The sequence below is a fragment of the Chroicocephalus ridibundus genome, chromosome 1 (genome assembly GCF_963924245.1).
Source record: "Chroicocephalus ridibundus chromosome 1, bChrRid1.1, whole genome shotgun sequence".
In the NCBI taxonomy this organism is placed as follows: domain Eukaryota; kingdom Metazoa; phylum Chordata; class Aves; order Charadriiformes; family Laridae; genus Chroicocephalus; species Chroicocephalus ridibundus.
Window position 1 is genome coordinate 212,824,323 of NC_086284.1, and position 12,306 is coordinate 212,836,628.

Consider the following 12,306-nt stretch of genomic DNA (forward strand, 5'->3'; position numbering starts at 1 on the left):
AACACGTCCTCTGCACATGCCGTGCAGCACGGCCGCATTACCCTCCCCGCCTTGCGGACAGACATCTGGAAGCACGGAGGGACATTTTCGGCAGCCCACATGGCAGTCTCAGGCTTGACCCCGGTTGTTGTCAATGGGAGTTTAGGCCCCAAACTTCCTTTCCGTGCCTTTGAAGCTCGGCTGCAGCTCACTGGGTGCTTGCAGGGGAGACAGACTTCACGTTCAGACCTCAGCTCCCAGCTTAACCCTTTCACCCCATGTCTGTCCTCCCTCAGTGGGTAAAATAGTGGGTATTTCGGTGCTCTGTTTGGTGATTATGACTTTTACGCAGCAATTAATTTTTCCAATGGAGGAATACAATAATCCTCTGAGGACAGTGTAACCCCAGCCCTTCAAGCTTCCCATCACTCCTGGTCCCCTTCTTCCCTACCCTCCTGCGACCTGGACAGCCTCAGAGTACGGGGCAGCTCAGTGCCCTGCTTACTCCACCCTTCCTTCCAAACACCCTGTTATAGAAAGAAAAAAAGAAAAAAAATCCACAGCTCTTGGTTGGAAACTTTTACAAACATAAATATTTTCAATTTTGCTGCCCCTGAAGTATTACTGAGGAGAAAAGATTTAGGTCCTCGCTGTGCCCTGTTTTATTTGCTAGATTTCACCTCCACCAGCAGCTTAATCAGTGCAAATCAAATTACGCCTCCTGTTTCCTTATCTCCAGAGCGCTGACACACTGGCAAGCGGCTTATCTCAGCATGGCAGGAGCCAGCGCCTTCCTTGGGGGTAGGACAGGAACTCCACAGAAGCTGCTTGTAGTGGGAGAGGGAGTATAAATCAGGGAGAGCTCTGCTGGCTCTGCGCCCCGGCAGCCAGGTTACTTGCTAGGGGCAGCACAGGGAAGCCAAAGTGCGAGATGCCCCGGGCGGGGTGGAGGCTGCCTTCTCCCTGTGGGTTAGCAGCCTGGAAGCCAGGGTTTGGATTTTGGTTTACTCATTTGTAAAGAACAGGCGGTGGTGGACCTGTCCGACGTGGTGATGGTGTGGCGGTTTGCAGAGCTGACACGGTGTTTTGCCGTCACCGCGTCCTTCGCGCTGCCTCCTGCCTGGAAGATGAGGGTTATTTCATGGCAGAGGTGTGGGGTACCGGGATGGCGTGAGCTCATCCCACTGCCAAGGAGCGCGTACACTCAGCAGGCAGGGAGAGACCCCCTGGCCCATGCTGACCTGGGGGCAAGGGCACGCAGCCAGCCCCCGGACACCCTTGGTGATAGCATTGGCTTTGAGATGCCTCTAAGACAGAGGCAGAAATATGACTTGCTTACTGCAGCGTTTTGCGCCACCGGGAGCATGCTGGAGCCCTGGGCGCTGCCAACAGGAGTCTGCCAGGAGCCGGGATAATAAACTGGCTCCTCTCGGCTCGCGCTCCTGCGAGTTTTACGCTGATGGCTGGGGAAAAAGCAGAGCTGGGTATCGCACTTCAGTAGAACGATGCAAGTCACCCCCCTGTGGGTCTCGCTAATCAAGCCACCTTGGCCCCTCCGGGGTCTGCGCTGCACACCCGTGCCACTCGAGGGAAGGGGTGCCAGGGGCCAGCGCACACCAGCTGCCCGCCCTCGAAGGAAAAAAAAGCGGCTGAATCCCGGTTTTCCCGTGGCGTGCGTTTGTTTAAACCGTATTTCGGCCAGCAAAATGAAACCCCCTCCCTTCCCCGCCTCCCCACCGGGCGGGAGGGGACCGCCCGCCCCCGGGGCTGCCCCGCGGCTGCTGGGCGGGGGGCGCGGGCGGGCCGCGGGGCCGAGCCGGGGCGGAGCGGAGCGGGGCAGCCCCGCCGTAGCGCCGGGAGGAAGCGGCGCGGCGAGCAGGGCTGGGCGGGGGATTGCGCGGAGGCGCCTCACCCCCTTCTTCTCCCCGCAGATCTTCCAATGGAGGCAGCTGGAGAACCTCTATTTCCGCGAGAAGAAGTTCTCGGTGGAGGTGCACGACCCGCGCAGGTGAGAGACGAAACGAGACGAGCCGTGCCGTGCCGTGCCGAGCCGAGCGGAGCCGAGCCGTGCCGAGCGGAGCCGAGCCGGGCTGAGCGATGCCGAGCCGGGCTTTGCGGTGCCGAGCCGGGCTTTGCGGTGCCGAGCCGGGCTTTGCGGTGCCGAGCCGGGTGGTGGTGAGCCGCGCTCGCCGTGCCTCTTTGCGGGGCTTGGTGGCTTGGGAGCCCGTAAGCAAAAGGCAGCGGGTACCGAGCCGGGAGCTGCTTCTTCCTTCCATCTGGACATTTTGGGTTCAGGTGGGTGTTTTTGAGGATGTGTTTCCCCTCGGCTTCAAGCGGGTTTTTTTGTGGGTTTTTTTTTTTCCTTCCCTCTGTTTTGGCACCTTCTGACCCCCCGGGGCTGTGCAGCTCCGGTGCCCCAGCTGCGGTGCCGGCAACCCCCGTGTGTAGAAGGGGGATTGCCTTGTCCCTGTGTTGCACTTGGAGCCTGGAGATGGGCGCCAGATTTTGTACTCACATGCTTCCTTGTAAATAAATATTCAGTAGTGCAACTGAAAGGAATGGCACAATACCAGAGGTTTACCGACAGTCTGGATGAAAGCCCATCAGTCTTTTTGGCACAGGAGTCTTTTTTTTTTCTTACTTTAGAGACTTAACGTGGGAGAGAGTGAGTTCAAGTGACTGTGCTGCATCTAATCAGTGCATTCTGCAGCCCTTGCTCATTTGCGTTAGTGGATCATTACTGTAGTCACCGCGTGTATATTGTTCTGTAAGTTGTTCTCACTAAAAGCAATGTCCCGCTTGTAAAGTAAGTATGAATATGACTGATGAAAACCAGCTCTCTTCCCAGACTGATTTGATGTGCTGCTGGCAGTAGCGTGTTTTGCTGATTGCTCAGCTGTGATCCTGTTTCACCTGTTTCCCGTGCCTATCTGTGTCTAATGTATGTACTTTTATTAGGGGAATTTTGCATGCAGTTTCTGTGCTTGTTTGCCCTGATATGAACACGGTCACACCAATACAACAGTGTCTGTCTCCATGAGTGCACTTTGTTAAAAGCGAAAACTGAGTAGAGCAGGTCGTACCATTGTGCAGCTCCAGGTCATCAGAGCCTTGAAGCGTCTGCTTAATATTAAGCATGTAAATAGCCACATGAAGTCTAGCAGAGCAAATTCCCAAAGTTGAGAATATGCTGGGAGATCTTCCAGAGGTGTGATCTGGGGGTGGTATACTCCTTCCCCCACCGAGCCTCTGGCAGTGAGCAAGGCGGCAGAAACGCATGCTGCGAGCAACAGGCAGCGAGAAGCCCCTAAACGCCCAGGCTGGCCCTTTCCTGTAAGCAGCGATTGCAAGGAAAAGAAAGCGAATAGCTCTGGGAAGTTAAAATCATGATGATACTTGCAACTCAGTGTCCTGCATGAAATGTGACCAAACAGAGGAACCGCTCCTGTCTCATTTGTATTTAGATTATAGGAATTACTGACACAGACGAGCTTCCGTTTTTTATTCCATTGCGCTGTTTCTCTGAATCAACACCAGGAGGACAAAACCCCATCCCAGGTTGTCAGCCTGGTACTTTCTCACTACAGTTGGTCGATTTTCATATCCAGAGAGTACCACCGTCCAGGTCAAAATGGTATGCTGGCTGTAAAGCAGCAAGGCGTGTTGCAGTGCCGTAGTGGGGACACAGCTCGGGTTGTAGTCTCCCAGCCAAGTGGGATGGACTCCTGTGAGGAGTTGTTCGGTGTGTGGAGGCGGAGGAGTAGCCAACGCAGTGCTGTCTCCGCATTCCTCTCCATGTAGCCAAACCAGAGCCTGAGTCAGCGAAGCCGCACTCCCAAGAGAGCAAGCACGGCTCCGTGGTTGTGGCCAGGGCTGGGCAGCACAACGTATGTTTTTAAGCCCTGCCTCTGCCTGTGGCTTCCTGTCCCGAACAAGCCATTTAACCTCTCTTCGTTGTAGTTACTTGTCCCATAAAGGAGGGAAATTATACATTTGAGGGGGTATCGACAGGGTTAGTTCCATAGCACATGTAGCATGCGTGGAGGGAAGTCATGGAAAAAACACCCCCATGGGCCATCCCTCATAGGTCGCCAAAGTACAGCTGTGAAAAGCAAGTCCACAGCTCTGACCAACTAAGTCTGCAGACTTTCTAATAACGGGGTCTGCAGTTTTGATGGGAAACATGGACAGATCCCAAACAGGGGAAAAAAAAAACAGGCAATAACTGCTTTTCATATGAGAAGATGAACGACTTGCAGAGTACGTTTCTGAGAATTCAAAACGAGTAACTGCGTTTGAACTGAATAGGATAACACCAGAATTAAAGCTTTAGCCATTGTTTGAGTACCTTAATGCCATAGAGCCTTATATGCCGACGTACTGCAGTGGTCTGTGTCCCTTAAACCAACATAAAGCATCCAGAGTTAGATCTCCTCGCCAGCTTCAACTTCAGGAACACCTCCCAGCACAGCCTTCATTCCCTCTCCAGTGACAGGGGTGAGGCAGCCTGGCACCTATCCTCATTAGGACCATCAGCCGCTGTCCTGTTGGATCCATGGAGAGTTTTATCACAGGAATAATACTCATAACGGGACATGGTCGTCTGCTCCACTTGTATGGAAAGGGTAACAGTGAAACATGAGATCCTAGTTGTCTCAGAGCTTGTTTGCGTTGGCCACGGCTGTTTTCTCAGAGAAATTTCACTCCAATTTGTAGCTTCACAATTTGACTTTAACACATTTTGCAGCACTGAAAAGGCCCTGACACAAGAGCTGTTAGCTCTTTCCCAGGCTGAACCTGGCCAGCAGTTCCCGTTTCACTGCAGAGCTTTGCTTTTCTTTCATTCTTGGCTCTAACACAACTTTTTTGACCATGTACCTCCTCTCCCCACGGTCACTTCCAGTTTGGGGCAAGGCAGTAGCCCCCAGGCACCTGAGGAGAGGTGGCCAGTGCAGGAGGGGAACCACTGCCTTGGCAGGCGTGAGGACTTCCAAGTGCTGGGAAGAGAGTTGACCATCCCTTGCACTGCACAGTAGAGCTCCTGGGCTGTCCTGCAGCGTCACCTCCACGTCTGCATCGCACAGAGTGCCTGCTGGCTATGGACTGTGGCAGCCCCTCCACAGTACGCCCTGGTCCCCAGGCTGTCTCTTGCACTGGCACCTCTTCGCCATCCACATCCCTACGTGAAAGGCTATAATGGAAGTGTCACATTTCTGAGCTTGCTTGTGTACTCGCATTCATTTCAGAATCGTACTCCGCCACAAGACTTTTGTTAACAGACTGGAAACGAGGACCTCGTTTATTTGGGGCTCTGTAGATCAGTGGCTTGGTTTACTCCAGCCAGAGGTACATCCCTGCAGCGGGAGGAGTTCTGCAGACCAGGGTGCTGCAAGCCTGTGTGTGCTGGTGCCAGGGGCTCTGCTGGTGGGGTTAGAGTTGAGGCGTGGGGAGGAATAATCAAGCAGTTTTGTGCAGCTGTGAAAGCATGGGGAAACCGAACCTGTGGTTTTTGCTAATATTTGAGGACAATTGGGAGTCCCACAGAGGAAACATTTAGCTCTTATTTTTCCTGTTTTTATATTCACTCAGCTAATCGCTGAGTAACATTCTTCTCTCCAGGGCACTAGGCAGCCCTCTCGGGGTCTCACAACTCCCCTTTCCCATACTGTGTGGCAAGTCCTGCTACATCTGTCTACAAGTGGGGAAGTCAAGGTACCTGAAGAGTTTCTCCCACATTCGCTAAAGCAGCTATTGATCCTGTGGATCTTCAGTTGTCACCTGGGTCCTAAAGCCAGAGGTAGTGCAGGGTGTGAGGACTTGGCCTCGGGTGTCTCAGCGCATGATGAGACACGGAGGATTCACACATGCTTTGGCATTGGTGACTCCCCTGAGACGCGTAGCAGGTCAGCAGCAGCTCAGCCAAACCCAGGAATACAGTCTGAACTGGACAAACTGGATGATCTTTACTGTTAGCCCTCTGGAGCTTGCTAACTCAAGGAGTTATTTAAAATAAATGCTCTCCTGCCTTAATTAGCTATTTATTGCCGTTCTTGAAGCATTTTTTTCACATTAGCACAAGGGTGCGCACAGTGAAGACAGCAGCTTTTACTATGAGGTCTGTGATAGGTTCTACCACAGAAAACAATCCAAGGAAACCGTGGTGTAACCCCAGTTCCTTCTTTTCTCCTCTCTAGGGCATCTGTGACCAGGAGGACTTTTGGGCATAGTGGCATCGCTGTGCATACGTGGTACGCCTGTCCAGCACTAATAAAGTCTATCTGGGCTATGGCCATTAGTCAACATCAGTTCTACCTGGACAGAAAGCAAAGCAAGGTAAGCCTGTTGGAGGTGGGAAGTGCATGTTGCGGTGGGTAACTCCTTCTCACGCCCCACGGTCCTGCCCTCCCTTTCCACTTGAGATCAAAAAAAAGGCAGATTGACTCAAAATATCTGCTGGCTTTGGCCAGATTGAGAGAATTTGTATCGAGTTCATGTCTATGGAAGTGAGGATTGAGGGAACGGTTGTACTGAACTGTGGCCAAATTGGAGGAGCCAAAGTTCGCAAGTAGATGGGGTTGTGTCCCTGTCTGGTTGATTTCCACATGTCTTCTGGTTCTTGAACTCTGACAGTTAGGACAGCTTCCAATAACTGAGTTCAGAGTAGCTTCACACTCTGCACCTGTTTCTGAATCCTTCTTGCTGTCCCTTGCTTTTTGCTATCGTATTTTCCTAGAAATGAGGGGTAGGGATGTCATTTCCCTCTCCACGCAGAGTCTCACAACAGAAGGAGGGCAGCAGGATGCTGATAACCTGGCCTTACAAGGAAACTCTTGATCTGGTGCTGCACAAAGGGCTGCTCAATACACAAAAGAAACCACCTTGAAACCAGAGGAGTGTGTGTTCTTCCTCTAAGTCCTTTCATCAACAGTAATTTTAGGCATACCCAGAGCAGCAGGAGATCGCTTTGATCACTTTGAGACTACTTTGAGACAGAAGAGAGATTTCTTGTGCAAATGCCCCTCTCCATGTGAGCATGCTGGTGTAAAATTTACAGAGAAGGTAGAGTCTGTTGAGTGGGTACATTTTTATACAGCTGCCCGCATTGTCCCCCATCTCTGGTGAGATGGCAGGAATGTGCAGCGTGATACTCCTCCAAATGATTGAAACAATTTTAACATCTTGCTGTTGCTGAAAGCACTGCCCGCGTTTTCAGGCAGGGGCTGCTCCCTCCCTCCCTTGCACAGGCCCTGGCCCTGTCAGGTCCCTCCCTGAGCCAGTTCAGCCCACTAAACTAGCAGACAAATATTTCTTTTTCCTGTTTTTCTTTGCTGCATTATTTTTCTGCCAGTTAAATGAATTGATTTGGCTTGCTGAAATTGCGTGAAGGGCCAGCAGTGTGCTATTAGTCCAACTCACTCTAAACCCTTCTGACGTTGCTTCCCCCTGTCGTGATCTCGGTGACTTTGTTGTAGAGTCGGTAGGACTTTCAGGTGCCTTGGGTCACACCCACTTTGGCCATGTCCCATCTAATGCAAAAAACCAGGATTCACCGTAGTTGCTGTGAGCTGGATTGAATTTAAGGGTGTAGCTAACTTCCCGCCCCTGCCTAAGTGCCAGCTGTATATTTGCACGCTCATCGGATAGCAGGTAACGCTTTCCTGCCCCCCTCAGCAACACCAGGGCAATGCATAGCCCTCTCTGTTTTGCTCTCAACAAAGACAACTCAGCAAACAAACAGAAGTTTATTTTGTTTTACTTTTAGCCAGATGGATTTTGCTGATCTAGCTGCAAGGTATTTAGGTCACAAGCAACCAGCAAACAAAAGGAGATTCCCTCCTCCTCCCATTTTTTTAGTAAGAAACTGGGTCTCTTGAATGCCCAGGACTTCCCTTCAGTGACTTCTTTTGTTGATGGCAGATTGTGTTTCAATCTGATCTCCCCTTTCTCACAGGCCTACAGACAGCGCCACCCACCAGCCCTCGTTTGTCAACCTGTCACGTCTGTGACCATGTCAGTGTGCTTTGTCACAATAATCCCGGTGGTCACGCTGAGGCTTTGAAGTTAAGGCATACAAATATTTTTGTCCCTTTCTCCTAAGGAAGCTGGTATTTTAGTCTCTTGTCCTCATCTTTCACGTGACACTGTCAAGATTGATAGATCCATCAATTTTAATTGATCTGTTCAACTCATCCTGCTGGTCACTTCGGGACACTGTACTCATGCGCGCTTTGCTTTTGAAAACCAGTAGGACGTACTCCAGAGTGCGGCAATGTGAAATGTCTTCATTTCAGCTCTCAAGGGCTTAGACAAACATTTATTTGAGTTTCAGGTCGCATGGGTTTGCGTCCCCTTAAATCTCAGTCCCCGCTTCAGCAGAATCCCCAACTTCAAAGCAAAAGATAGATATTCCCTCCTTTCATGTTCAAACTTGGCATTTCATATCATTTTGACAAAGGAAAGAGAAATAAAAACAAACTTAGAAGAAAAAGCCTGCTGGAGCTCACTGCAACTGAGCCTTCACTCCAGTGATGTAGATAAGATGGCAGGAGATATGACATAGTGATAAAGCAAGCTTGAACTCCATGCTGCTCACATAGCTGGGCACCAGTTGGATCTGGACGGTCTGCACAGCTCCACTAGAAAAGCCTTTTCACTCGATTACAAAAAATAAAATCAGCTTTGCCTGGATTTTGACCCTTTTGCAGGGAAGTGAGGTCCCAGCCTCTTTGCAGCCTGCCTCTGCATTGAACTCCTGCCAGCTCGACGAGTTCCCAGCGTCTTGCTCCCTGCTGATCTGTCTCTCTCTCTCCCCGCAATTGAAGCGTAACATGGAGGCTGAAAAGATCCCCAGCTTTCTGAGTGAACATGTCAGCGTGCAGAACTCCTGTCAGCTTCCCTTTTTTTCAGGAGACAGATGCAGCAGGACTTCAAGGCATGTCTTTGCTCCGTTGACTGCACCGAGTCAATCAAGCACTTGGCCTAGAAGCCTTGAGAAGTCCCTGTTTCTGGGAATTTCCAACAGCACATTCCTCCAAGTGCAAGGCTTTTTGGGTGAATGAACCGCTAGAAAATAGGCCGAGGGTTTCAAAAAATCACCTGCAGCAAAGCCCCATCATTGCAAACAAGAGGGATAAATTCATCCCTAGTGTCCATCTACTCTTGCTTTTCACTGATGGATTTTTTTCCACCCTCTGACCCTGTCAGAACAGCACTGGGGATCAGTTTGGCCCCATGCTCTGAAATGACTCATGAATGAGACAGTCTCCCTCCGTGTAAATGAGACTTGGCAGGTCTGCGCTAAGTGCTTTAAGATTTTTGAGCCTGGAGGGGACCGCAAGGCCCGAGGGAGCGCTAATGGGATGTAATCTAGCTTTCCACTATTGTGCTGTCGGTACGAAGTCTAGCCCAGGCCTCGCGCTGGCTGCTGCTCAGTGGCCTGTGTGAAATGAGTTGTTGGTCTGATTCCTGCTGCCGATGAGGGGCTGTCCAAAGCACAAGACCACCCGACGCTGATTGGCATTGCTGTAGGCAGCAGAGGCAGCAGGGACTGAGGAACATGAAAAATTAACCCCATTCCTTTCAGGAGATGCTCCATCCCAACTGTTTAGCGCAGGGCACCATTAGCACAACTGTGGTCAGATCTACAACCTTCACCAAACCTTCAGCAGGCTTGGATTGCATCCTCTGTGGGGTAGCATCACTCTGCCCTGCTGATCCCCTCTCTGCTTGCTTCTGGTTTGCTTTTCCTCTCATCTGGCTCCAGTGATGCCAGGCTTTGGTCTTACACTGTTTTTTCATTTGCCCTACATAGGGCACACTTCCAGCTGCTGGTGGCTTGGCATGCTGGCCAGGACCACAGCCTCCAGTTGCATTGCCTTCGCTCAGCATTTTAGTTAATGCCTAGTTAAACAGGTAGGACCAGAGTGTTGCTCTAATTTGCAGTCTGAATATGAGTGGAAATAAACTACAGGGCTTCTCACTGTAACTATCCTGCAAATACAGGAGAACCGCTGCCTGGCAGAGCAGGAGGGCAGGACCTGCCTGCGCAGACGTGGGGTTTGTACGTTTCCTAGACATCCGCTGCAAGAACTCAGTATATTGGGTTAGGCAGATACTGAGTTTGATCAGTATGGCTGTTCCTGGGGTTGTACAAGGCATACATAACTCTACTTATAGGTATATACAGCATATATACACCCGCAGGGGATAAATCACCTGGACAGCAGCAGTCTGAACACTTGTTACCTCCAAAGATCTGTCTTTGCAGCAAGACAGTGGTTCATGTTCAGGCTCCTTATCAAGACTTCAGTAGCAGGAACTCTCGTTAGATAAAAGCAGTGACTTTGCTCTTTGCCTAGAATTAACCTTCCAGAGCTATTTGGAGAACATGTTTCACAGACCTTGCTTCTGAACAGAAACATCAGATCCTAGAAGCTAGAAGAGTGCTATCCTTCTCCTGGGGATGATTTTGGGGAGGAGCTGCTGGAAATGAGAAGTGTCCAACTGGTTGTATCGTTAGTCTAAGAGGGTCAGTACTGGTTTCCTGGTCTGGTCTGGCTTCTTGGTGGGTAGTTCAGCCTCTGCCCTCAAATGAGTGAATGCACACACCCTGTTCCTGGGGTTGTTGTGGAAATAAGCTTGTGAGGCTTTTGGATATCTCTAAATGGTAACGATGGAGCCTATAAATACCCAGGAATATTAAATTATGATAATGCTTCTGAGGATGTTTTCAGTATAAGGGTCTCCCAGTGCTGTCTTCATTTGCAATCTTAAATTAATCTTAAAAATACAGTGTGCAATGGGGACACATTTTACTTCTGTTATTATTTCACTGATTTGCAAACAGAGGCAGGGGATCGCTAAGAACTTAACCTTAAGTGTCTTACCCAAAGCCCCACAGCAAATCAGTAACAGAGGTAAGAGTGAAGCTCAGTGTGGTGAGCATTCAGCCATCAATTCAGCATTAGTTCATGTTAAAATGATTTCTGCTTCCTGAGGATGTGAAATAACACTGAAAATCCCATCATGGCAAGTGTTCCTTGTGGTCTCATCTTGTGTTAGTTCCAGTGGGAACCGATCACATCCTGGTACGTGGATGCCAATCAGCTTCTGATTTGTTAACACTGTGATGAGCTGTGTGACTGGGGCTGAGAGTCTCTTCTAGCCTTGAGGAGGTGCAGAGGTGAATGCTCAGGTGAACTGGGGCTTCACCACCCTGTTGAACAAAAGTCTTTGTGTGACTGGAGAGCCTCGGCACAATGTCCCAACAACTTTCTGAGTTCTGGGAAACAGGCATTGCAGCTCAGCAGCACAAGCCTTGCGGGATTTGGGTGGTGAGCTGAGCTCCAAGCTCCCTCCATCCATGACTGAGGAGCTCACATGAGGGTCAGCGAGCAAGAAGCCAGTTTCCAGGTTGGAGATGAAATAGTCATCTTGGCTATTTACAGACAACAAGCTTCTTCCTGGTTGTTGGTTTCCTCCTTGTTAGCATGGCTCGTTACCTGAAGCGAATTCAACAATCAATACATAAAACAGAGCTCAGAGCATATGCATTAGTTCAGAAGAGGCAGGAGGAAATTTTCCATGTGAACAGATTATTCCACAATGGCTTAATAAAAAGTTTCCTTATTATTTTTTTCTGAAGTGCTTGGAGATGACCCCCGTCAGAAATGAGATAGAGGACTAGAGAGGCTTTTGAGTTGTCCTGGTGTGGCAGTTGCTATTTTAAGGTGATCCTAAAGCTGTACTGGTCAGAAAAGGGACTGGAAAATTCTTGTGGCCACCCAAGACACCCTCATATGTAGGGTTCTTCTTCCTGGTAGTGCTAGGGATAGAACTAAAGGGCCATCCCTGGTGACTTTGATCGATGTTCTCGATCCTCTTGTTCATGTTAAGCGCCTGGTAGAGGCTGCCAGGAGAATGGACTGGAGATAGATGGTGGACTGCTAACAGTGGGGTATGTATTGCAGAGGCAATGCAGCCACTAGGACTGAGTGAGCCCAACCCTGCAAGCAGCTCCTGTGTTCGTTTCGTTGCTCAGTGTCACTCACCCCCTTGCCCTGGGCATTTTCTACCTTTGTTGGCTCTGTGGGCATAACCACAACTGAGCTCACTGCTCAACAAAGAGACAGTCCTGGGGTTGTCTCACTTGAACTTTCTGGGCATCTTCTTGTCTCAAATCCTTCAATAGCCAATGGAGAAAGGATGACATCATAGGTAGTCAACTCATTCCCACCTAAGATAGGAGGAGGACTAGATGAGTGTTGGAGGTCCCTTCCAACTTAAATGTTCTGTTCTATTCTATTCTATTCTATTCTATTCTATTCT

General features: G+C 50.0%; 1 protein-coding gene across 7 annotated transcripts in view; it reads left to right on the plus strand.

Moving 5' to 3' along the window:
• Positions 1 to 12,306, plus strand: part of FRMD4A (FERM domain containing 4A) — a 390,969-nt gene that overhangs the window by 346,450 nt on the left and 32,213 nt on the right. For all 7 annotated transcript variants that reach the window (XR_010069575.1, XM_063323590.1, XM_063323591.1 and 4 more), the window contains 2 exons: positions 1,911 to 1,987; positions 6,174 to 6,312. Coding sequence is in view for 6 of the 7 variants with exons in the window: in XM_063323590.1 (XP_063179660.1) it covers positions 1,911 to 1,987; positions 6,174 to 6,312 (216 nt within the window). In the remaining variant the exon portion in view is untranslated. The remainder of the gene's footprint in view (positions 1 to 1,910; positions 1,988 to 6,173; positions 6,313 to 12,306) is intronic.